Source organism: Temnothorax curvispinosus, unplaced genomic scaffold, assembly GCF_003070985.1.
Source record: "Temnothorax curvispinosus isolate PA1 unplaced genomic scaffold, ASM307098v1 QBEX01016902.1, whole genome shotgun sequence".
Taxonomy (NCBI): domain Eukaryota; kingdom Metazoa; phylum Arthropoda; class Insecta; order Hymenoptera; family Formicidae; genus Temnothorax; species Temnothorax curvispinosus.
Window position 1 is genome coordinate 1,616 of NW_020226682.1, and position 22,675 is coordinate 24,290.

The 22,675-nt window shown below is 45.0% G+C and overlaps 1 protein-coding gene and 1 long non-coding RNA gene across 2 annotated transcripts; one reads left to right on the forward strand and one right to left on the reverse strand.

Moving 5' to 3' along the window:
- The first annotated feature begins 1,670 nt into the window (after positions 1–1,670).
- On the forward strand, positions 1,671–22,393 carry LOC112467117 (5'-AMP-activated protein kinase subunit gamma-2-like). The gene is made up of 10 exons (XM_025035599.1): positions 1,671–2,355; positions 8,308–8,441; positions 13,714–13,762; positions 17,711–17,848; positions 17,924–18,076; positions 18,223–18,401; positions 18,482–18,685; positions 18,767–18,913; positions 18,999–19,092; positions 19,387–22,393. The coding sequence occupies exons 1-10, from the start codon at positions 1,671–1,673 to the stop codon at positions 19,689–19,691; spliced, it is 2,088 nt and encodes a 695-aa protein (XP_024891367.1). The 3' UTR covers positions 19,692–22,393.
- LOC112467118 lies at positions 6,966–8,380 on the reverse strand. The gene is made up of 3 exons (XR_003042212.1): positions 8,292–8,380; positions 8,146–8,220; positions 6,966–7,492 (listed from the first exon to the last, which is right to left on the reverse strand). It is a non-coding gene; the product is annotated as an uncharacterized LOC112467118 (long non-coding RNA).
- Positions 22,394–22,675: the final 282 nt, after the last annotated feature.

Below are 22,675 nucleotides of genomic sequence, written 5' to 3' on the forward strand. Positions count from 1 at the left end.
GGACTCGGGACTCCGCTGTCGATACACCGCGCTCTCATTCGAGGCTACAATTTCTTTGTACGTCTCTCGACAGCTGGGGCTGGGGGGAGCTGGCCTGCGGATCGATACGACCTAGTTCCTCACCCTCGACCTCGAAATTCGCCGTTTCGGTGACCCGAGCCCTAGAAATCGGAGGCATTGCCGTAATGCGCCACGTTTTACATTTTCCAAGCGTTTCTCTAAGTATCGCCGGGATAGAATTCTAGAGGGAACGCTCGCTGACACGGCTGGCAGCGGTATAACGAATACTAACGGTGATAACAGTCGCGTGATATACGCGGGCAAAGAGTCGTTCCTGGCTCTTGAATAATTGGTGCCGGCACTGACTGCTTCCGCTAATCACGCAATCAGCCTCTCTCGTGTCATAAACGTTTCCTTCTGAGTTCTAATTTTCTTCTGGCGTACGGCGACCGCGTGTCATCTGGCTTTTCCTCGGGGAATTCAGGGGCTTGAACGTGTACGTCTTCTTTGTTGTGTATCGACGCTGCATTTACGCAACGCGATTACCGTGACATAATCGTTGAGTGAGTCACACTTGAGAAATAGAAAGAGAGAGAGAGAGAGAGATTGCGGGAAAATTTGCGTTATTACGACAATTATCGTTATCGTTGTACTCGGGCTATTTTTAACGAACGTCACACTTTTGGAATGTTGCGACGGAACATCCGATAAAGATCTAAATGTCGCCCGTCGAAAACACCCGCGACAACTCCATGCTTTCTGAGTTTATTAAAAGTTTATTCCCTCTGCCAGAATTTAATTGGCATCAGATGTTCTTGTTTCTTCCTGTCAGATTCTCTCGGTCCGATTGACGTAATACACGGTTGCCGCTTCAGATTTTCGACGCGCAGATGATATATCATTAGCATGTACGCAGGAGTCCCCGCAGCATCGAGCTTCGCGAGTAAACACGCGGCGAATTAAAGAGAGAAATATTATTATTCCTTCTTTTTATATAATTTCATAGAACAATTTTATCGTGAGAGATATCGGAATTGATTCGTTCCTTTTATTTGCGCGAATAAAAACTATCGGCGAATATAAAGCATTTCGCAACCCGGTGTTATTCGCAAGTGAAATGGAGCATGCAAATAGTTTTGCGATTTCTGTTCGTGAAACAATCGCGTGATAAATATGAAGTATTATTGAACGGAAAGAGGGAGTTTTTAGATTAAATATCACGCGGACGACGTGTAGTACTCTCATCTGCTTCATTCTCGGCGCGGCTTGTTAAATCTTCAAGTCGAACGCCGAGATTTTTGCTTACATCATTACGCGGAAGTGGGGAAACGATCGTGGTGTGTACGTAATGTGAACGGACGATATACGCGAGGGGTCGGTGTTACGCGCTTACCCGGATCGCTGAAGGAAAACGATCGATGAAACGGCGAAATGTTGTCGTCCCCCCTCGTCAGCTCGTCCCCGCGCGTAACAAACAGCGGTTACATTCTTCGTCCGCGGGAATTACTTGACGCCTTGACGCCGTTCTTCCGCAGATTCCGTTCCCCCCCCCCCCCCCCCGTTCCGCGACGCCGATGAACGGCTCCGGAACTTGAAGCGGCCGCTTCCGCGACGGGAGATATCAGAGTCATTGTTCGCGCGATACACGCGCATTGTGTCCGTCTCGTGAAATGCACGGAATAAGCCACCTATTGTCCCATCATCATCACGGCACCGACAATGGCGGCGGCAGCGGCGGCGGCGACACCAGAAGCACCATCTCCTCCTCCTCCGCGTCGTCGGACATCCGGAATCAGGACACGAGGTTCCTGCACGAGCTGTTGAACCAGAAACAGCAACAGCAACACGACAACAGCAGGCTCTTTTTGCACGAGCGACTGTCCCGCGGCTCCGTCAGCTCCGCGTATTCTTACGGCTCTTCGTCTTACGGCTCCTCGTCCTACAGCTCGAACTCGTCCAATCATCAGCAGACCGTGTACCACACGGTCCACGGCAACATTCATCATCATCCCCTGCATCACCATCATCATCACTACCACCAGATCCATCATCGGGCGGCGAGCACCGGTAAAGCGTCACCAACCTCGCCCAGCCCGACCAATGAGCACGAGAAGCAGCAGCAACAGCAGCACCATCATCATCACAGCATACAGGAGATGATACGACATTTCGGCAGGCGGCTGGGACACATCAGGCGCCAGAGCGAGAGCCACGAGAGCCCGAAGAAACGCGCGGAGGACTTCAGGAACAGGAGCCAGAGTCTGGACGGCGGTGCCAGGCATCATCCCATCGGTGGTCTGCAAGAGTCCGATTGCGAGACCACCTACAGGATCTACGAGAGCATACTCAGGCAAGGTAACGCGAACGAACGCGACCGAGTTCCACGACGACGAGCGTTATATACGTCGGCCTCGTCGATCGTCGGTGAATACCGCGCCGTTCCCCCGCGGCGTATTGCGTCTACATACATAGAGCGAATATAATTATTTTACACAGCAGAAATCATTTACGAGACTATTGTGAGGTAGTCGGCGCTTTATTGTTAACATGAATTTTTTTTAACGATGTATGTAAAAACAAAAGAGCTACAACACAAACGTTGAAATAAGTTATTTTTTCTGCGTAGCGTGTCGTTCAACTTAGAACTATTGACGATCAACGTATATTTATTTCTACTATTTAAACTTACTATCTGTGTCTTTTCAAAAAAAAGAGCAAATAAATCGACCGATTTAACATTGCAACAAAATTCAAGAAATGTGTTATGAATTGCGCGATTAAAAATGATTAAAGCCATTTTGACTATTTTGGTAGTTTTATAAAAAAAGAGGGGAAAAAACATGGATAACTGTGCGGGTTTTTTAAATATAGGTACTAGTTATATATTTTTCCAAAAAGGGAGCAAATAAATTGACCAATTTAATTTTGCAACAAAATTCACAGAATATCTCGATATATGCGTTATAAATTGCGCGATTAAAAATAATTAAAGTTGCTTTGACTACTTTGGCAATTCTATAAAATAAAAAGGAAAAAAACATGGCTAATTGTGTGGGTAATCGTTTAACACGTTACTACTGATGATTAACGTATAATTATGTCTATTTAGATATATATCTATATATCTTTTAAAGAAGGGAGCAAATTGACCAATTTAATATTACGACAAATATCACGGAAAATGTCAAAAAATGCGTTATAAATTGCGCGATAAAAAGTGATCAGTTATTTTGACTTTGGTAATTCTAGAAAAAAGGGAGGGGTTAAAAACATAAAATGGATAATTGTGTGGATAATCGTGTCTCTCTTGAGCAGACGTACCATTTCGATTTTCCGGCTGTGTTACGTTACGCAATATGTTTTCGTATCGGTTACGGGCGCGTGCGGAAATTTCTCTCTCGCGTGTCACTAAATTGACCGTCCGCGTATACGATATTGTTTCTGTTACACGCACGCTCCCGCGGGTATACGCCAGTTTCATACCGATGCCAATTTAGACACGATGTACGCGGAACGTCGTAAAATAACGGAACGGACGTGAGATGCGTACACAGGCCACTGTTTAACGAAATAATTATTAATACGTAGATCGGGGAGAACGGTGCCTGGTTATTCTTCTCGTAAATCAATCGGCTACTGCAATATTAAACACATTGTAGCGGATATTCTTAGCGAGAACTCGAGGACTTGAGATGTCAATTAGAGGATTTATTGGATCTCGCGATGTGGGGACTTTTTTTTGCGTCTTTATATAAATAAACGTCGACATATCCGATGCGACCGAATGTAAATGTACAATTTTAAAGAAAGCTGCATACCTATATCATTTTCTTCTCGACGTTCTCGTGTCGGCGACGTAATTCCTTTTTTTGTTCTTCCCGCCTTCCCCCGATTAACATCTCTAGGCGTTTTCTCGCAATCTTCGAAACGATTCTATTTCTGGCACAGTCAACGATTCGCTTCATCCCGCAAGCTCCCGGCCTTCATAAAGCTCGGTGATTATTGGTGGTAAGCCATGCCTTGACCCGACCGCGTTATATGTAACCGCATATGACAATTGCGACGACCGTGTAATGGCTCATTACTAGTTTTTTTTGTCGGTATTTCAGACGGGGCATCAAGGGCCGGTATTTATACCGTCCGTTCTTATTCCAAGACCGTTTTAACCCTATTCACTCCAACCATGCCCTTTCGTGTCCCACGAGTTTATAACAGTCGTTTTTTGTGAAAAACAAATTATCGTGGGATAATCTTTCTCACGCCGGAAAAATGATTTTTTAAATAAAACGAGTCGAAATGTGTATTTGTCAACATATAAATGTTGTAAAAAAATATTTAAATAAATGTTTTCCAAATGTTATTTACATTGATTTTTAGTCGAAGGTACAAAGATATTATAATAATTTTTGGGGAATTTTTCAAAGCTATTAATAACATTATAAAAAACACGTGGGACTCGAAAGTGCATGGTTGGAGGATTAAAGGGGCGGAAAAAACGTTGTAGTGAATAGGGTTAAGTAGCGTCTTAAGATGCTAATACGGCTTTGTGATTGTTCATAACATCTTAAGATTAAGTCGGTAAGATTAAGTGCTTAAGCCGGTCTTAAATACAATATCCGACTATGAATATCGGGCCCAAGAGCTTGTTTTCCCGTCAAAAGCTGTCAAAATAACTGAATTCAAAATCGAGGTAACGAAGTGAAAATTATCGACGTTCCCGAAATGTCGCGTTCTGCTCTAGGGCCGGTATTCATAGTCAGATCTTATATTTAAGATCGTCTTAAGTTTGGTGAAAGGCAGTCTTAAGATTGAATATTCAACCAATGAAATGATCGTATTAGCATATTAATAGCGAATTCGGTTGGACGCACCAGTGCGCATTCAATGCACATTAAAATTAAAGTCGTCGTACACAAACGTAAAGTGTATGTTTGTGTTTGTTAACATAAACGAGTTGAGTCACGAAATCCTCAGTACTCTTTATTGTATTATTACTATTTAGTAAAATATATATTAGGCATTTTATCAGTCGAAATATTTGCATTTGACTTTAAATGTTAGAGATTAAATCAGTGTACAACGGCTTTAATGTGCACTGGTGCATCCGAATTCGCTATAAGACATTACTTAAGACGATTTTGAAATAAGATCCGACTATGAATACCGGTCTAAGGACTGTTTTTACTATGCGACGTGTTTTTCTTGGCTGATCAACGTTAATTGATCTTTCACAAGTTTTCCGCTCGCGGAAAACCCGCGTGAACTCGCGTCGTCGTTCATCTGCCAAGGCCGTGGATCGGAGGGGGAAACTGAGGAACTTGCCAATTAGCGAACTAATTTGTTAAATGGTATACGCGATCTCGTCGACGTTTCTCTCGCGAAATCTGTCGCGACTATTCGAACTATTCGCGAACGGTGCATGATCTGGCTAACATATCCGCCTCGTTCTTGAGCGAGCGTATATCGCGAAACGCGCCCGTGAAATAAACACCGCCGATAAAGAGCACGAATATCGCTCGGACATCGCGCGCTGAGGAAGCGGATTTAATCGTAGAAACGTGCGCAAACGGCCTTCGCCGAGAGAAAAACAAAATTCCAAGACCCCGGGGCCGAGACCGAATCGTCCCTCCGGGGCGGTCAAATAATCTCGTTCTAACTTCACGAGACGTTCATCGTCATCAGTCCTTGACGAACGGTATCGAACGTTTATCAGAAGCATGACGCGTCTCAAGCCTCGTGTCCCACGATGCTAGAAATCGCCCCGGGATCTCGGACGGTGAAATATTGACCGATCACATTTAAACAATTCGGCAATTGACCAATGCGATTGGTTAATTATTTCTCCGTTCGAGATTTCGGAGCGATTTCTAGCATCGTGGGCACAAGGCTTTACAAGGCTGCAAATCTAAGTGTGTTATTTTAATTAAAACTCTTATTACACTCTTCATTTCTTGTTGTTTTAAATCACGTCATTTAATACGATTGAACGTATTAACTTTTAATTTAACACGATTAAACGTGTTAGATAACGTAATTTAACACATAAAGAAACATGTAAAAAGAGCTTTTGTGTCATTTTTATACATGTGAAAATAAAACACACTTGGATTTGCAGTGTACTGACCATTCGCTGACAAACGTACGGGGAAGAGGTGCAAGTCCACCGATCCCTCAGGTTGATTACACTTTGAGAGAAAACGCGATAACATCACGCGGAAAATTTTTTTTTCTACGCAGAACTCGATAGTAACCCGACAAATACTGATTACGCAGTTCTAGCGATGTTTCTGTTTTTTTTTTCTTATAAAATGCAGATAAGTCTCATTTACATAAATTAAATAGTCGCTACGGCGTACACTACGTTATATTTACATTCGTCACAAACAGATACGTTATTACATCATTTTCTTCGGCGGGTTATGAGAAATTGAACCGAAGAGAAGAGAATGAAGAATAATAATCGCGCGAAATTGTCCCGATTGAAAGTTCGCACGAATTTCAAAACGGGACATTAGAGGCTTGTGATATTAGATCCTTTCCAGCCAGTAAAGAGATACACCGGACGACGCGAGTCGTGTTACCACATGGGCGGAATGTAAATAACGAGTCACGTTTTACGTAATAATCACGATGACAAATTTCGTGCGTCCGTCGATGAATTTCTCTATAATGTTACACGGACCGTTACGACCGAAACTTAAGGCGATTGGATTAATCGCCGACCATTAAAACTGTTTACTACGATGGAAGCACGTGTGATATGAATGATATGATCAGAGTCGATCGAATCAAAGTTGACAGATACGATTGGGCATCGCGATGCTGGACAAATATTTTCACTTCGCGAGGGAACTACTTTTCTCCTTTCTATATACATATTTTTACAGATAATATATTTTTTTTTTCACAGATTGCTCCTCTTCTCATCAATTTGCATCTAAAAATATTAAAGTGAGTTCGTTGGAGGGTGAATATTTTACGTTTTCGCATATTTTGTTAGTTCGAATAAGTAAAGAAGTAAAACATTCGCTTTTCGATGGCTCTAGCTTAAAGATTTCCAACCTTTTTTCGCTAAGAAAGCCACATTTTAAAGTCTTTGTGATGATTGGGAGATGGGGATAAGTTTTATTTTTGAAAATTATATTTAAAAAGACAAATATCTCTATTTTAAAATATTCTTTTATATTGTAAAAGTCCGACGCAGTGACGATTAAATCGCTGAAACCAACCCGCGCATTTTCTATAGTAAACGTTATGTATGCTATAGATAAATCCGCTTTACGGAACTCAGGGCAAAAGGCAATAAATAAATATATATATTTCCGCTTTGGTTTCTGCGATTCAATATGTCTGTACTTCAGAGGTAAAGAATCGTATCCCCAGCTAAAGTGGCATCAATACTTTTTGTCAAAGTGGTATTAATACTTTTTCCAATATATAACAGGAGCTTAAATCGTATAACGGTAAAGAATCTCTGTGTCCATTAGTGCTCCTAAAATATAAATAAAATATATAAATGTTTGGAAAATCTTATTGGAAATTTTCATAGAAATAATAAACTTTAAGGACGTTCTCTCGTCCTTATACTAGAGAAAATCGATTTTCTTAGGATTTTCTTGAAACTGTGAATATACGTTAATTTAGATCTCTTCCGGTATAAAAAATCAAGATACTGAGCCTCAAAGTTTCAACTTTTACTAATGAAAAGGTTTTCCAGGCCAAACGGTAAGAGATACGAGGTTGGCCAAGAGGACCAAAGTTGCTCCTCTCGTCGAGTTCTATAAGGAAAAAATGCCAAAACTAAAAAAAATTAAATTAAAAAAATTTTTTTTGTAACTTTGAGGCTTGGTATCTTTTTTTTTTATACCGGAAGAGGTACTGAAATTTATACCACGCATAAAGCACACCTAAATTAACGTATATTCACAGTTTCAAGGAAATCCTAAGAAAATCGATTTTCTCTAGTATAAGGACGAGAGAACGTCCTTAAGGGCCGGTTGTTCCAACCTCTTGGTAAACTACCTAATAGTTAAATCATATATGTCTTTGTTTATCCTTTACTTTAGACATATATGATTTAACAATTAGGTAGCTTACCAACAGGTTGGAACAACCGGCCCTAAATCCTATTTTCTCAAAACTTACATATATTTATATATCAATCACGATTAGAGTGAAGAATCGACTGAAGACCCCTATTTGTTGGCACATACGATGCGTCTGCAACATTTTTGTTATCTTTCCTGTTATCTTTCCTCAAAATTCGTTTCCATCGTCAATCGACTACGTACAATCCGTTTGTTTCAGGCGCGCACAGAAGAAGTTCATTGGATCCTACGGCACGGAGATTATCCCTCGGGACACCCGCGATACCTCACCGAGCATCCGACGCTTGCCTGGATCCGGTTCACGCTGCCATACTCTTCAGGGATGCGCGAGGGGTAAGTTGACCGCCCCCCTTGTCGCCAATCGATCGCGAAGCGGCTGTTCGAATTGGTACATTATTATATTTGCGCTAAAAGTCGCAGTGCTATAAATATATCCCAAGTTTGCAATGTCGGTTCGCGACCTGCCTTACCGAGACAAAAGTCCCATTGTGAGATTCGGTGGCGTCGATAAGGGAACCCGCTGCCGACGATAAACCGGAGCGCTGCGATAAATTTGCCGCGCGTTAGTAATTTATCCACGGCACACACTCGTTGCTTCTCCCTCGGTATCTCTCCGGCCTTATCTATCCCTCGAGGAGCCCCCGACAATTCTGGCGCGATTGAACGGTATCTCGTAATATCTGCAACGTAGATTACGCACATAATCGACATTCCGAGGAAGATTCTCTCTCGCGTAACATCTCTATCAAGATTATCCCCGATAGAGAGGAGTAATATCGTTCGCGGGATAGATATCACATATCCAGCACACGTTTATTCTCTCTCGTAACCGGTCGTAAATAAAAAAAGAAGCATCTCCCCGCTGCCGGACGCGATGTTATTTCACGAAGCCACGAGTTCTCTCTCTCCCTCCTCGTTTCTTCCGTTTACATTTACCTTCCCGTTGCACGCGCTAAGCACATATTTGACCGCTTATCGACGTCTCCTTATCTCGATGGCTGCCGCGACAGAGACGCGCGCTCGAACGTCGCGGACTCGGCGTCCCGCGGGAAACTTCGTCTCCGAGGAGACGCTCCCTTCCCGCCCGCCCCGGCCCACGAGGTGGTACTTAAAATCCGGGATAACGCGCGGCGAATTTAATGAATCGCTCTCCGGTCGCGACGACGACGGCGCCCGAGGAGGCGTCTCGCGTCCGCGTCCGCGCGGCGCGGCGCGACGCGCACATAAGCGATGCGCCGTAAATTTCATACACACAACGTGTGTCGCGAGGCCGTCGTCGGGCGCCGGCCTGGACGGTGTGATCCAGTTGAGCACGAGCTACCGAGCTGGCGTCGGGGAAGTCGAAGACGGCCGTCAAGTTCCGCGATCTCGCGCCTCCGCGCCTCTCCCCTTCGAGGATTCCTCGCCGACTCCGACCGGACGCGGGATCTCGCGATCGGCTTCGCCGGTTACCGTTATCGAGGACGACGAACGTCAACCACGTCCGTCGTCGGGGAGTCTAGTCGGTCCAATTTCGCGCCCGTCACCTCGGCGCCGATAGCTCTTCCGTCTTGGTGAAATTTTTCCGAGAGTTCCCTCTTTCTCTCTCTCTCGCGGGCGTGAGAGGGAGGGAAGGAGAGAGAGAAAGAGAGAGGACGGGAGAGTGCGTGTCCGAGAAAATCGGTCGGTTCTCTCGCGGCGCCGATAGCGCCGATAACGCTCGATTAACGCCGCGCGTTTCTGGGGTGCGACCGATTAATTGCTATCTCCGAGCGGGCGTGAACGTGTGTGCCTGTCGCGTCGCGTGCCTCGGACGGGAAACGCAAACTTTTCGACAAATTCTCCGCGCGACGAGTTCCGCGCGACCGCCGACTGTCCACGGGTCAGTATCCACGTTGCGGAGTCCGTCGCTCTCGGGATTTCGGACAGGAGGGACTTTTCGGAGCGATGCAACGACGTAGTTCGATATCTCCGGCGGATCCCCTCGGGTCGACGAGCAACGCGGCGCGAACACTTGTTGCTAGGAAAAATAACGTGTGCGCGCGTGGAGCGCAGCGATTAGCGCGGACGCGCCGCGCTCCGTTTCGGAATGGTTCGTCCCTTCGCGCTGACCCTGACCCGCGTACCCTCGCACCCACTTTCACGGCCAGGCGGGTGCGACGGAGGGGCGGCGCGATTGTCAGAAAACAGTCGAGATAACCGGCGTGGTCGCTGGCTTTTACGACGCTTCGTCCCCGGAGTCTCTCGACTCTCATCCGCGCCGCGAGGAGTGGGAAAAACTGGTTTTCCGTGTCGCACGCGGAACAAGGAGCTTTTATTGCGTCATAATTATCGCGGGACGCGACTCCGTCGCGTCTCTTCGCGCCCTTGATCGACGTGCGCGCGTGTATATTTAACGATGAGAGGCATCGAGAGATCGTCCCGGTGCGCGAAGAGAGAGAGAGAGTAATCGCGGTATCCCCGCGCGGTCCACGGATAGCCGGCGCGGGGTCGGACTGTTTGCAAACAATTGCGATTCGGAATTTATATTTAGATATGCCGCGGCCCCCCCGTTTACCCGCGAACCTGGTCGAACGGAGTCCCGGAATAATTGGACGCCGTTTCCCAACGCGCGAGAAACAAACGGAGAGCTTGTCCTCGCGCGCGCGCGCTCGGAGATAATTGACGCCCGCATTCGCCTCCTAAATCTCAAGTAATTCGACCCTTCGCCCACATCTGGCGAGCAAACGCGCGTTTTAAATGTATACACGCGGCGATCCCTATCCGTTCGGCCTGCGTTTCAGATAACGAATCTTTGCGTCTTGGGCTCGGCGCGCGTAATCTTTATCGACGCGGGAGGGAGAGAGAACGCTTCACCGAAATAATATTTAGCGAGCGTATCTCGCGGATCGTGCACGGGGGACGGAAAGGTTTCGATAATCCGCGTAGAGGATCTCGTAAACATCCGAATTTCTTGGCTTCTTTTCGTCGTTTCTTGGCGATCGCGACGACGCACGAATTCTCGTGAAATTCTCGCGGAAATCTCGCAGAATTCTCGCGTGGGCGTCCGTATTTACATAAATCGCGTGCCCAAACCGCTGCGCGTCGCGTTTTGCGGAAGAATCCGGACGCCACTCGCGCGAGCGACGTCGCCGCGGTTTCCGCCCCCGCGAGAAGACGAGAGCCGCGTCAACAAGTTGCCGCATCGAGAGTTGTCCGCGCTCGTTGTTGGTCCTTCCCCTCCTTCTTCCGTCTCGCGTGCGTGCGTGACGCACGCGAGTACTTTTTTATCTCCCGCGGCGGCCTTGCGGACGTCCCGCGTGTATCGAAACTTCGTCGCGCGCGCGCGTTCGCGCCTACGCTCGTTATTGCAAAAAAATTCCGTTACACGCCCATAACGATAACAAGCCACGTCGGTGAAGAGCCCCGCCGGCTGTTTCTCTCGTTGTTCCTCGCTCGCCGAGGCCGGAGACCGCGCCGTTGAATTAATCTCGAGTGACCGACGACGAGGAAAAAGGGCAAAAGAGAGAGGAAAAAATCGAATCCGCGCGGTCCGCTGGTCACTTTCGGCTAAATTCCCGCTGGGAACCGCGGAAAGTTTTTTAAATTCGACGGTATTTTTTAAATTCGACCAGGACGCGGTTCCATTTTCTCTAGAAAACACAACAGAAATCTAGGAGATAACTAAACGATTCCTAATCCACTCCGAAAAGTTCCGTGATTCGTGCTCAGGCACGCGAATCGGTTTCACGCGGTTTCGTTTTTCGATTTTTGTTTCTTTCTCTTTTTTCTCTCTTTTACGAATTAACTCCGCTCGCTCGGTCAAACACCAGATCTTACTGATGATGTAATAAATATAGCTCGCGTGAAGAGAGAGAAAGAGAAAGAGAGAGGGAAAGAGAGAGGTGCTTGGCGCCTCCTTTATCGCACGTTTGTTTATTACGCTTGTTACGTGTGTCGCGCTATCTATCGTTCTACTATTCTTGGCGCGGATCGAATAAGCCCGGTCGTACAAAGTTGAAAAAAGACGACCCTGCAGCCACGGGGAGGAAAAAAAAAGCGGGGGTCTCTCTCTCTCGAGCCGGTGATCCACAACGAATCCGCACCCCGTCGCCATCGTCATTTTACCTCGAGATACTCGCGTGGCGTTTAATAAAATCGCGTGGGCCGCGCGATGCTGTCAACCCTGCCGGCAATTTAAAACCCGGTAGTGTCCTTGCGGCGGACAACACGTAGATATAGATCCTCGTAAATTTCTTTCATCGTCTCCTCTCTTCTCACACGCGCGCGCGAGCGCGATATATCCCGTTTAATAAATCGCAGCGCGCGCGAGATTAATCCCCCTCGAGTCTCCGTCGTCGACCGAGACAGCGGAAGACGAACGGAGACATCTCGGGTGTTCGATCGATCCGCTCGCGAAAAGTGGGGAAAAAAAAAGAGCGCGGATCTCTCTCGGTGGGAATGTGTTATTAACGCTAAATTGCGTTACGTCATCCCGACTCCGGTCGTGTGCACGGCATACGCGTTTGCCGCGCACTATCGGGAGCCTCGGTCTGTTGACAGAGTCGCGAATTCTTGGCAGGCTTGCAGCGCAATTAGCCGGCACGCCCGCTCCATCCTGCAGCCGCCGTCGCCGTCTTCGCCGCCGCGGCCGGCGCGAAAGAGTTATGCCACCGTCGAAAATATCCCGGACAGCGCGCTCGCGGGTAACACCGGCGGAGGTGTTAAGCGAGGACGTGTTAACGCCGTGCCTTCGCTCGTCGTCGCGACGACGTAAACACCGTCGCGTACACGCGAGATCCAGCAGCCGCGAGCTGCGTTGAGTCGCGGCTCGATCGTCGTCGAAGTTTCGCGGCCGCTCTCGGATCTCGGGGATCTCGGACCGGAAGGACGCGCGACGACGACGGGGGGCAAGGACGAGGTTCGAGGTCGAGGTCGAGGATGGGGATATACGTGGATCGAGCTGTGATCGATAGACTTTGAACGCCGTACGCAGCGAGTCTCCGCGTCGAGACGCGGAGAGATTCCCTCCCGTAGGAGTCCTTGAGGAGCGGACGGGTTCGTTTGGAATAGCCGCGTTTTTTAAATCGACCCGCGAGATGTTGTTCCGACGTCAAACGAGCGAGCCGACCGGAAGTATCGCCAAGAGCTCGGACGTGGCGCAGGCCACGAGCTCCGGAGTCCTCACGAGCTGGTACACGAGGATCAAGAGGCGGCACACTTTCAGCCCGAGGTCCCTGCTGAAACGGACCCTGGTATTTCCTTCTCCTTTTTCTTCTCGCGGCCAAGATCTCTCTAAGCCTCCATAATCTGCCATAAGTGCTCCGCAAATGCTCCGTAAATCCTCGAAAAAGCGAGACGAAAGAAGGAGAGGAATGATGGATTTCTCCGCGACTGAAAGAGCTTCCCAAAAGAACGTGAAAAAAAATGTTAGCTTCGCCACGCGAGTCTTTTTACGCTCTGTTTGAGATTACGGAAGAGAGATCGGCTTCGAGAAACCACTGTGACTTTTAGCGGAAATATAATTTCGGTGCTTAACGAGCAGATCTTTTTTTTCGTATATAAATAGTCGTCATGTGTATAGCGATACGATCTCGACGGCTGCGTTCGGCATTTAACTTGATTAATTTCTTTCTTTAATTTGCAGCTGCCGGTGGTGGATCCCTTCCTGGAGAAAGTCTCACTGTCCGATCTTGGTGAGTTCTGTTTTGCGACACTCATTTCTTTCGTAATCAATATATCTTTTGGAAATCCCTCGAGACGAGATTAGAACGCTTTTACTCGCAACTTGTAAGCCGGATCCAGTCGACCGGATGAAAATCCACTCGAATAGTCGAACCTGAATGCTAATCAACCGAACGAGCAAGCTCTTAAACGACTTAAATTATAGGCCCTCGCATTCGCGCGTAATTAAAACGTTAATTCAGATTATATTGATCTTGAAAGGTTGAATATTACGTGAATAGAGACTGCCATGTGTATCTGCGTGGATGTCTGCGTGCCAAGAAGAGAAATTTCCTTTTATCGGAGGAATCGATTTAGTATCAAACGCTCGACGTTGTTATAAATATAACGTCGATCAAAGACTCTACTTGGATTTCAAGAAGTCAATTTCTCGCTGCGAGAGAAACTATCGAGGTTCTTCGGAGCGCGCGTATTTCCTATCATCTCTCGTTCCCCTTCTTGAGTTTAATTAAAGGATCATAATACGATCGTAAAGTCCACATCTATCGGATGTAATGCCATCATTGACAACTCGATTAAGATCGAATGTTGAATAGGGAGCGTTTGCGTTTTAATGAAAGAGAGGCGACCCACGTTGCGATGTATAAGCGAGCGGAAACTCTCCACGTGTTTCCCGAGCCTCGTATGGGTTTCCCCTTCGAAATCGTGGTACTAGGTCTTCCGACGTGTCCTAGTGTAGTATGGTGGCGATCGATGAGCTCCCGGGAGGCCCAGCTGGCGTTAAGAGCGAGGAGGGAGGGACTCGCGATACAGCTTCCACTTCGTCGTATGTACGGCGCGCTCGCATTCTACGTCGCACTGCTCGGCATGCTCGTCCTATCTAGGTCTAGGTCATGGGGCAGATCGCTAGGTTCGATAAGTTTATTATTACGTGCGGTGGACTCTCTCGGCGTCGAATTCTGTCGACACTACGGATTATACGGGTCCGTGGCACGATTCCTACCTATATCCACGCGAACCCGTTCGATTGGAAATCTCGACTGTGTCTCAAGATTGAATGTCTCGTTTGTGAGCGCACGTGTAGGCACGTGCTGGTCCGCAAGGGAAATAAAATTCGAAAAGGGCAGCGGTAACGAGTTAGGTTTCGATATGAAAGGAATACGTGATCAGCTCATTGATTGAGCAGATTGTTCGTTTCAGTTGACGCAGCTAAGAACAATGAGCATTGTTATCAGGCCATCTTTAGGTGTTGTTTACGTCGCGAAATTCGATTATTTAAGAAAAAAAATAAACGTTTTGACGAAAAGAAGCGATGCGAAACTTGGCTTCGCTCTTTTGGCAAGGCGCACCAGCGACGGTTATTCTTGGCACGATGGTTGACGACGGACGACGAGGAGGAAGCAGAAAGCAGCGCGAGAGCGAAAGAGAGACAGCCGATGCGAGCCGTTGACGATGGATCGACTGGGCAGTCGTGGTGTTCGCCAGCGACGAGGCTGTCGATTCGCGGGAAATCTGCGTGGAGAGAGTGACAAAGAGGCCGGAGATTCGTCGTTCGATGAGGTCATGAGAGGGGGATTCTGGTGATGGGAGAGACGATCAGTGAAAAGGACGCCGAGAGTCGCGAGACGATTTAATTGATAAATTAAGAAAAGGCCCCAGAGGTCCTTTCGTGTCAGTTGACGTCACGATTACACCTGTGAGGTTGAAGCATGAGTAAACTTGAGCGGCGTACGCGTTTCTTTCGGAATGAAGAGCCACTGTCGTGGAAACGTCCCGAAATCCCTGGAAAATAGGATGCGTCAGTCGCGAGTATTCCGGGCGATTCGTTGATTCGCGCGGGACAGGTGTTACTCATCATCGGAAGCTCCGACTCCGGCGATGTTAAATAATGCTGGCCTTGCACTACTACTCGGATTCCGAAAGTGTTCGCGTCGCTTTAAGGCAGGTCGCGGCGGCCTGGTGGAGCCAGGACGATGATCCCGTGTACTCGAAGGATCTCATCAAGGAATTCGAGGTGGAGAATCCGCCCCTCGAGGACGAGCTCGCTTGGATCCTGTCCAAAGGTAGACCGCGACGTAAAACGCGATCGTTAGCGAGTTGTCGAGAGCGCCGCGCCGGGACGGGAATACTATGTTTACGAAACGTAATCGATTAAGTGTTACGTCGCTCTCTTGCGTTCCACTTTTTTCAAGTCAATTTTAATCAACCGAATCGTTCGGTCAAGATCACCAGTCGCGGAAACGAATGTCAATATTGTATCTCAGTTCTAGGTCAGGGATTCGATCGACTTCGCTGTGGTGACAGGCGTCCTACTCTATCGGAGCGTTTCTCATAACGAAAGCGAGTGGGATACACTTGACGGAAAGTATAGTAGGAGACGCGCAGTATGATTTCCCGACGGATCAACTCGGCAATACGATCTTTCCACACCTTCGTATGCGCGCGTTGTGCAATCCCCGCGCTACGGGAAAGAGAGGCCGCGTGGTTTCTAGCGGTTGGTGCATTTGTTCCATGCACCGGATGCACATACATGCAACGACACATAAACACATGCAAACCCGATGGGCACTTTCAACTCGCTCGAGCCGCCAGCTTCGTGACTCCGCCGCGTTCTTCTTCGCCTCCGATCAGTCGTGCCGTAGTCGTGTTCCCTGGTCTGTCTAACGGCCAGATCGCGGACGCCAACATCTGCGCAATCCCCGAAAGAATCGAGTGACCGCTGTGTAAATGTGAAACCCGTCGTTGTTGTCGCGCCCAAGTATCTCGTTCACAGTTTTTCTCGATACCGTTCCCTTGATGACGTATAAAAAAGAACTACGCCCTAACTCGAATAGTTTCCTTCTTCTCTCGATTCTCTTCTCGGTAATTGAAACACCGAGTTATTAATTCCTGTTAATTGTATAGATTTTACAATTTCTCGACATGCTTTCCTTGATAGCGTATAAAAAAAGAACTACGCCCTAGCCCGATTAGTTTCCTTCTTCTCTCGATTCTTTTCTCGGTAATTGAAATATCGAGTTATTAATTCCTGTTAGTTATATCGATTTAAACGTGCTTATTTTATCTTCATTTTGCGTACAATTCAATTCTTGGAAACTGAAAACTCCTTTTTTTTTAATCACGTCACGTAGCTAATGGGAGGCGATACATCGCTGTAATTCTGTTATTGTTCTTTTGATGCAATTTTTCATCATTATTTTCCCTGTGATGTTACTCATCGCTTCTAGCGAAACCAGGCAACAATATGTCTCTTATCTGTTTACAATATCGCAGTCCTTTATCTATTGTGTGTATTTTAAAGTATGAGTATATTGACGATATTTTACGAATATAGCTTCTCCCCGGATGTACAAGCTTCCGAGATGCTTAATCGCAATTTATCGATTATTCAATCAAGTTCCATTACTGCGTTATGTAATATCGTTAACCCGCCCGAACTCCAAATTAGGTCATTGAAATCCACATTATATTATCAAAGGAAAATGCGTATTAAAAGAATTTCAGCGGAATTGGCATTTGCTCCAAATGAACATTACCTGACAAAAGTGGTTTTGCTATAAAAATCGTGGTGGTTCTCTAACTTACAATGTTAAATATAAAATATAGAAAAATAATAACTTCGTCCGCCAGTGATTAAACAGCTATTATTAATTACTCGATTTTAAATATAAAAATCGTGGAAAGAGAAAAACCACCGAGTGACGACGCTGTTTCCTCAAATGTGCTCATATCTCGTAATTGCTGTGAAACTCTCAACTTGTTAGTGACGGACAACTTGTCGGTTATTAATTAAACATTTGCGTGTAATGCGAGCGTCGGGATAACATAAATTATGTGCGTTTGATACGAAGTTCATCGCGTATATAAGTTTTAACAGCCGCACCGCCGAGATTTTCATGCGAAAATGCTTCGCCGAAATCAGAAAGCTCTTCTCTACTGCGAACTGTTTGGGCTTTCAGAGGAGGACGAGTCGCAGATCTTCGTCAAGTTCTTCAAGTTTCACAAATGCTACGACCTAATACCGACCAGCGCCAAGCTGGTCGTCTTTGACACTCATCTACTCGTTAAAAAGGCCTTCTTCGCTCTCGTCTATAATGGTAAGTTCGTTTTTGCCCGATTGCAAGACATCCGTGTAAGAAACGGCGCTTGATAATAACGAGGATATCTTTCAGGGGTGAGGGCCGCGCCGTTGTGGGACAGTTCTCGGCAACAGTTTGTTGGCATGCTGACTATAACGGATTTCATAAAGATACTGCAGATGTATTATACCAGTCCGTTGGTGACAATGGACGAGTTAGAAGAGCACGAACTAGATACGTGGAGAAGTAAGTACCTCTTTTTCTTCTTCGCGGCTTATTGCCGCGCGCGAATAGAATAATTAAACTGCAGCCCGTCTACCGGACACGTAACAATAGGAGTCTTACCGTTACTTACCGAGGGGAATTACATCCAAGAAATTATTGATTTCCAGAAGTCCTGAAGGATCAAGTCAACCCTCTTGTAAGCATCGGGCCGGATGCGTCGCTGTACGAGGCTATCAGGACCTTAATACAAAACAGAATCCACCGATTGCCTGTGATAGATCTCGATACCGGAAACGTCCTTTATATCTTGACGCATAAGCGAATACTTAGGTTTCTTTTCCTATATGTGAGTATGCGTATCTCTCTATCTGAATAAATGGCAGTCCACTGGCGCGAATCTATTTTAATCTAATTGCGATTTGACAGATTCACGAGTTACCGAAACCATCTTTCACCAACAAAACGCTGAGAGAGTTGAGGATAGGCACTTTTGAGAATATAGAAACAGCTACGGAGGAAACTAGCATAATTTTAGCGCTGAAAAAATTCGTGGAAAGGAGAGTGTCGGCATTGCCGATTGTCGACTCCGAGGGAAAGTTAGTGAACATCTATTCAAAGTTTGATGTCATTGTAAGTAACATTTTTGTCAAATTGTCTGCAAAGAGATGTTAGTGTTACGCGCGCTAACGTTTAAATATATTGCTGTTTCAGAACTTGGCGGCGGAAAAAACATACAATAATCTAGACGTTTCACTGCGCGAAGCAAATGAACACCGCAATGAATGGTTCGAAGGCGTTCAGAGTTGCAAATTAGATGAGACATTGTTCACTATAATGGAAAGGATTGTCAGAGCGGAGGTAGGGAGATCATTTCTCTAAATTGAGCATAATCTTCCTGTCTACGAAAGTGGAATTGATATATTTTTGTCTCGTATATTTTTAGGTTCATAGGCTAGTAGTGATCGACGATGATGATAAAGTGATCGGTATAATATCCCTATCCGATCTGCTCTTCTACCTCGTTCTTAGGCCTTGTGGTAAGTAAAACCATTTTTTTAACATTCTTGATTGATAACTAATTACCTTCGGTTCACTTACAATTAACTTTTAAAATACGTCGTATTAAGAAGTTTATTTTCTACCTTTTTACGTTGCAACTTTATAGGTTTTTTTTGTAACATTTTTCTTTGTAAAGTGTGTAACGTTATTCTTATAGTAAAATCAAATTCTTTAATCTTGGTATAGTAAAATACGGCACACGTTTCAATTTCTGGAGCAAAAACATCTTTTTCGTAGACCGTCACATTAATGTCTCTGCTCGTTGGTTTCAGGTGAGGATGGCAGTAGCAATAAAGGTAGTTCTATATCGTTGCGAGCACAAGATTCTCTGCTGTCGAAGGCTCCCAGCTCCGCGCAATCGGAAACGTCGCTCGCCGACGGCGAAACCGAGCAGGACGCCGCGGAGGCGACGGATCGCAATCAGTCCGAGGAAGCGCCGGCGACACCTAGTCCACCGCTAAGCCCAGTAACGTCGGACATCTCGGAACCTCAGTCGACGCTAGTGAATCAGACTCAAGAGGCGACGTGGCGGGACGTGATAAACATTTGTGTCTCGGGCGTCTCGGGCGGGGAATGAGACGTCGCCGTTTTCACGTGCCGCCACGCACGGATTAGAACTTCGAACTGAATTGACGTCGCTTTTAATCGCAGCGGCGAACGAATAACGACTGCATATTTGTACATCCTTTGTTGTTATCGCTTGCGGTTCTTCGCGAGTACGCAAGTTGATCGGTGGCACGCGCCACGGAAGAGGGGAGGGCAGGGGAGATACACGAGATGCCCGTTTTTATCGGAGAAGTTAGACGTGGCGCGATAGCGTAACAGAGGAATTCGCTGAACGCGACGTTATGATATAACAAACACGATGCTCTGTATAGTGTATAAAATCACTTAAGCTTAATTTTTTATGGTACAAATGCTACACAGACATGCTACACATTAGACGTTCGAGCTTTTCGCCAAGGACCGTAGGTAGCTGCGCCATTATTTGCTCAGAATTGCGATTCTCCGCGCCCTTCTACAATCGAGCAATGGGAAAGAAAGGATGAATTTCGAAAGAACCGAGTTTTAGAGGTACGACAAAGTCTTGGAGGTAAAGAAGTCGCAACTTAATCATGATTATATTATTCTTTGTGCGAATTGTGTTATTCACCCTTCGTGAAATGGAGAACGTAGATATTCGTTTTGATCTTGTGTATAAATTAGGATATATGAGGTTAAAAAAAAAATAGTTGTCGAGTATTCCGCGATCGACAAAAACGAACGCCTGTCCTCGTACGCGTGAGGCCTTTCACATTTTTTTTTCTAAACGCATGATATGTCACCGATCTAATTAAACGTCTCTTTGAGATTTTACATACTCGTTTGTGAAAACCGCTTTTTTTTTCTTTTATTTCTACCGGAAAGATGCATTAGAGATACCTAATCTTAATTACTGATCTTGCATAATAAGTAGATCCATTTTAACACCACTCTATACGTGAATGGACATGGTGCTTTTAAGTTTTATGTAGAAATGACATCGTCGAGTATATCAACCTGTATATTGTTAACACGTATTGTTAAAGCACAAATTATTTCGGATTATATCTGTAACACCCGAAGGATTGCCTCTCTTCTGTCCTCTTTTTGATATATCATTTTCAATGTATCGTCAGAGTCACGCAAATGTCGAAGAGTAAAGCGACTGCTCTGTACAAAAAGCTTCTTCAACCTTTTTGGCTTTTATACTAAAAGATCATAACATTCACAAAACTCTCTCTTGAAACAATAAGACAGGATCGCATTCCCCATACTAAAGTAATTTACTAAAATAATTTTCTATTACGATACGACTATAGTTTTTCGTGAATATTTACGAGAGACACACACACAAAATTCTTCTACATTTGTGTCCGTAAATAACAAGTTAAAATTGAAAGAATCGAAGTGATATACTCGATTATTAAGATTATTCGGTAAATCGGATAAAAATACTCGAGTTTTAATGTGATATCTGACCAAATTCTTAATTCTATACATTGTATAATTCTCACTGACGATACGCGGACTGATATAGCATCCATTGATACCGAAATAAGATTTTATAATTGTATCGCGAACCGTCTCAAGAGAATACTGATGACTTATTGAACAAAAATACTTCGAGCGATTAATTGCTTTATCCACGGTACGTATGACATTGATTTTACTTTCATTGGCAAGTACGTCGAGTTCTCTGTGTGTAGAGATAGCAAGCGAAACTGCGTATTATTGTATAAATCCAATTGCAATTATTACTCGCGTCGTATTGTGAAGGTAACGCAAATTATAATATGATGGAGTTTTGAGGGAATTTGTATAGCATCGTTTTACACTAAAAAGGAAGTTCCTTTTAATGGATCGAAACATTCCTGTAAAATTACGACTCGAGATATTTTTCCAAAGCGATTCCACGTAATCAAGTTGTTGAGGATGAGTATCAACCAGAAAAGTTTTACTTAGAGTTACGTAAATTGGCTTTCAGTTGGAGTATAAATTCGAAAACGTTTGACGCGCAGATCTTAACTCTTTTCCTTTCACGTAGAAACGCAGGTGACGGTAATTACTCGATTTTGAAGGGAATAGTGCCTGTAAATGTAGCAAATGTATTCCTAGATACGTTCATTGGAATACGCGTATATAAATATACTATCTGAGATGTAAGCGCAGTCGGGATAAGACAAAGCTAAACATTTAGTATTAATTAACGGGAGGCGTAGTGTGGACGAAGATTTTTGTACAGCTGAAAAGTAATATTTAATGTGCTGTAGGCGCGCGAACGCGTTGTTTCTTTTCTTTTTAGTACAAAATGCGTTGCGATCGTTGCGAGTTGCCACGTTCCACTCTCTTCTACTTAAAGATACTAAAGATTACGCTGTAACATACCGCAGCGTGTACCGCGCACTTGGCTTCGACATAACTTGTTACTTGTTGAGAGCACAGTAGAGATTGTCGAAGAATTATATTTAGCTTCTCTCTTCGTTCTACATAGTATTAGAGAGACGAGTTTGAGAGGGGAGGTGAGCGATTGAATTCTGTGCGCGCTGAATCCAAGAACCAAAATACAAGCTCTATCGAGATGCGGTATTAAATGATAAATAAACTGTACAATAAATAATATAAATGCATATGCATTACGCGTAGTCATAACAGAGCGCCGTTAGCGTACTACCCCTATTACCCCTTCACCTTTGTTGTCCCTTTTTCAATATTTAAAACGAGAGAACAGCTTGTCGAGTAAAAAAAATTATACTATGATAGAAATGTTTTATTTAATGATTGCCTAGATTTCTCTCCGTCATATCTTGGATGTCATCTTTTTTTTAAAGATGGGCTCATGAATACCATCTATCCATCATTTAATAAGTTAGAATGTTAAATTTTTCGAAACATTATTTTTGTTAATTTTTTAGAAATTTTATTAATTTTTCATAACATTAATATATTAATAGTTTTATTAATAGATTAATAAAATACAAATAGATTAATAGAAATACTATTTTTTTATTAAGTGCTATTTTTTACATTGCCTTTTTTTAA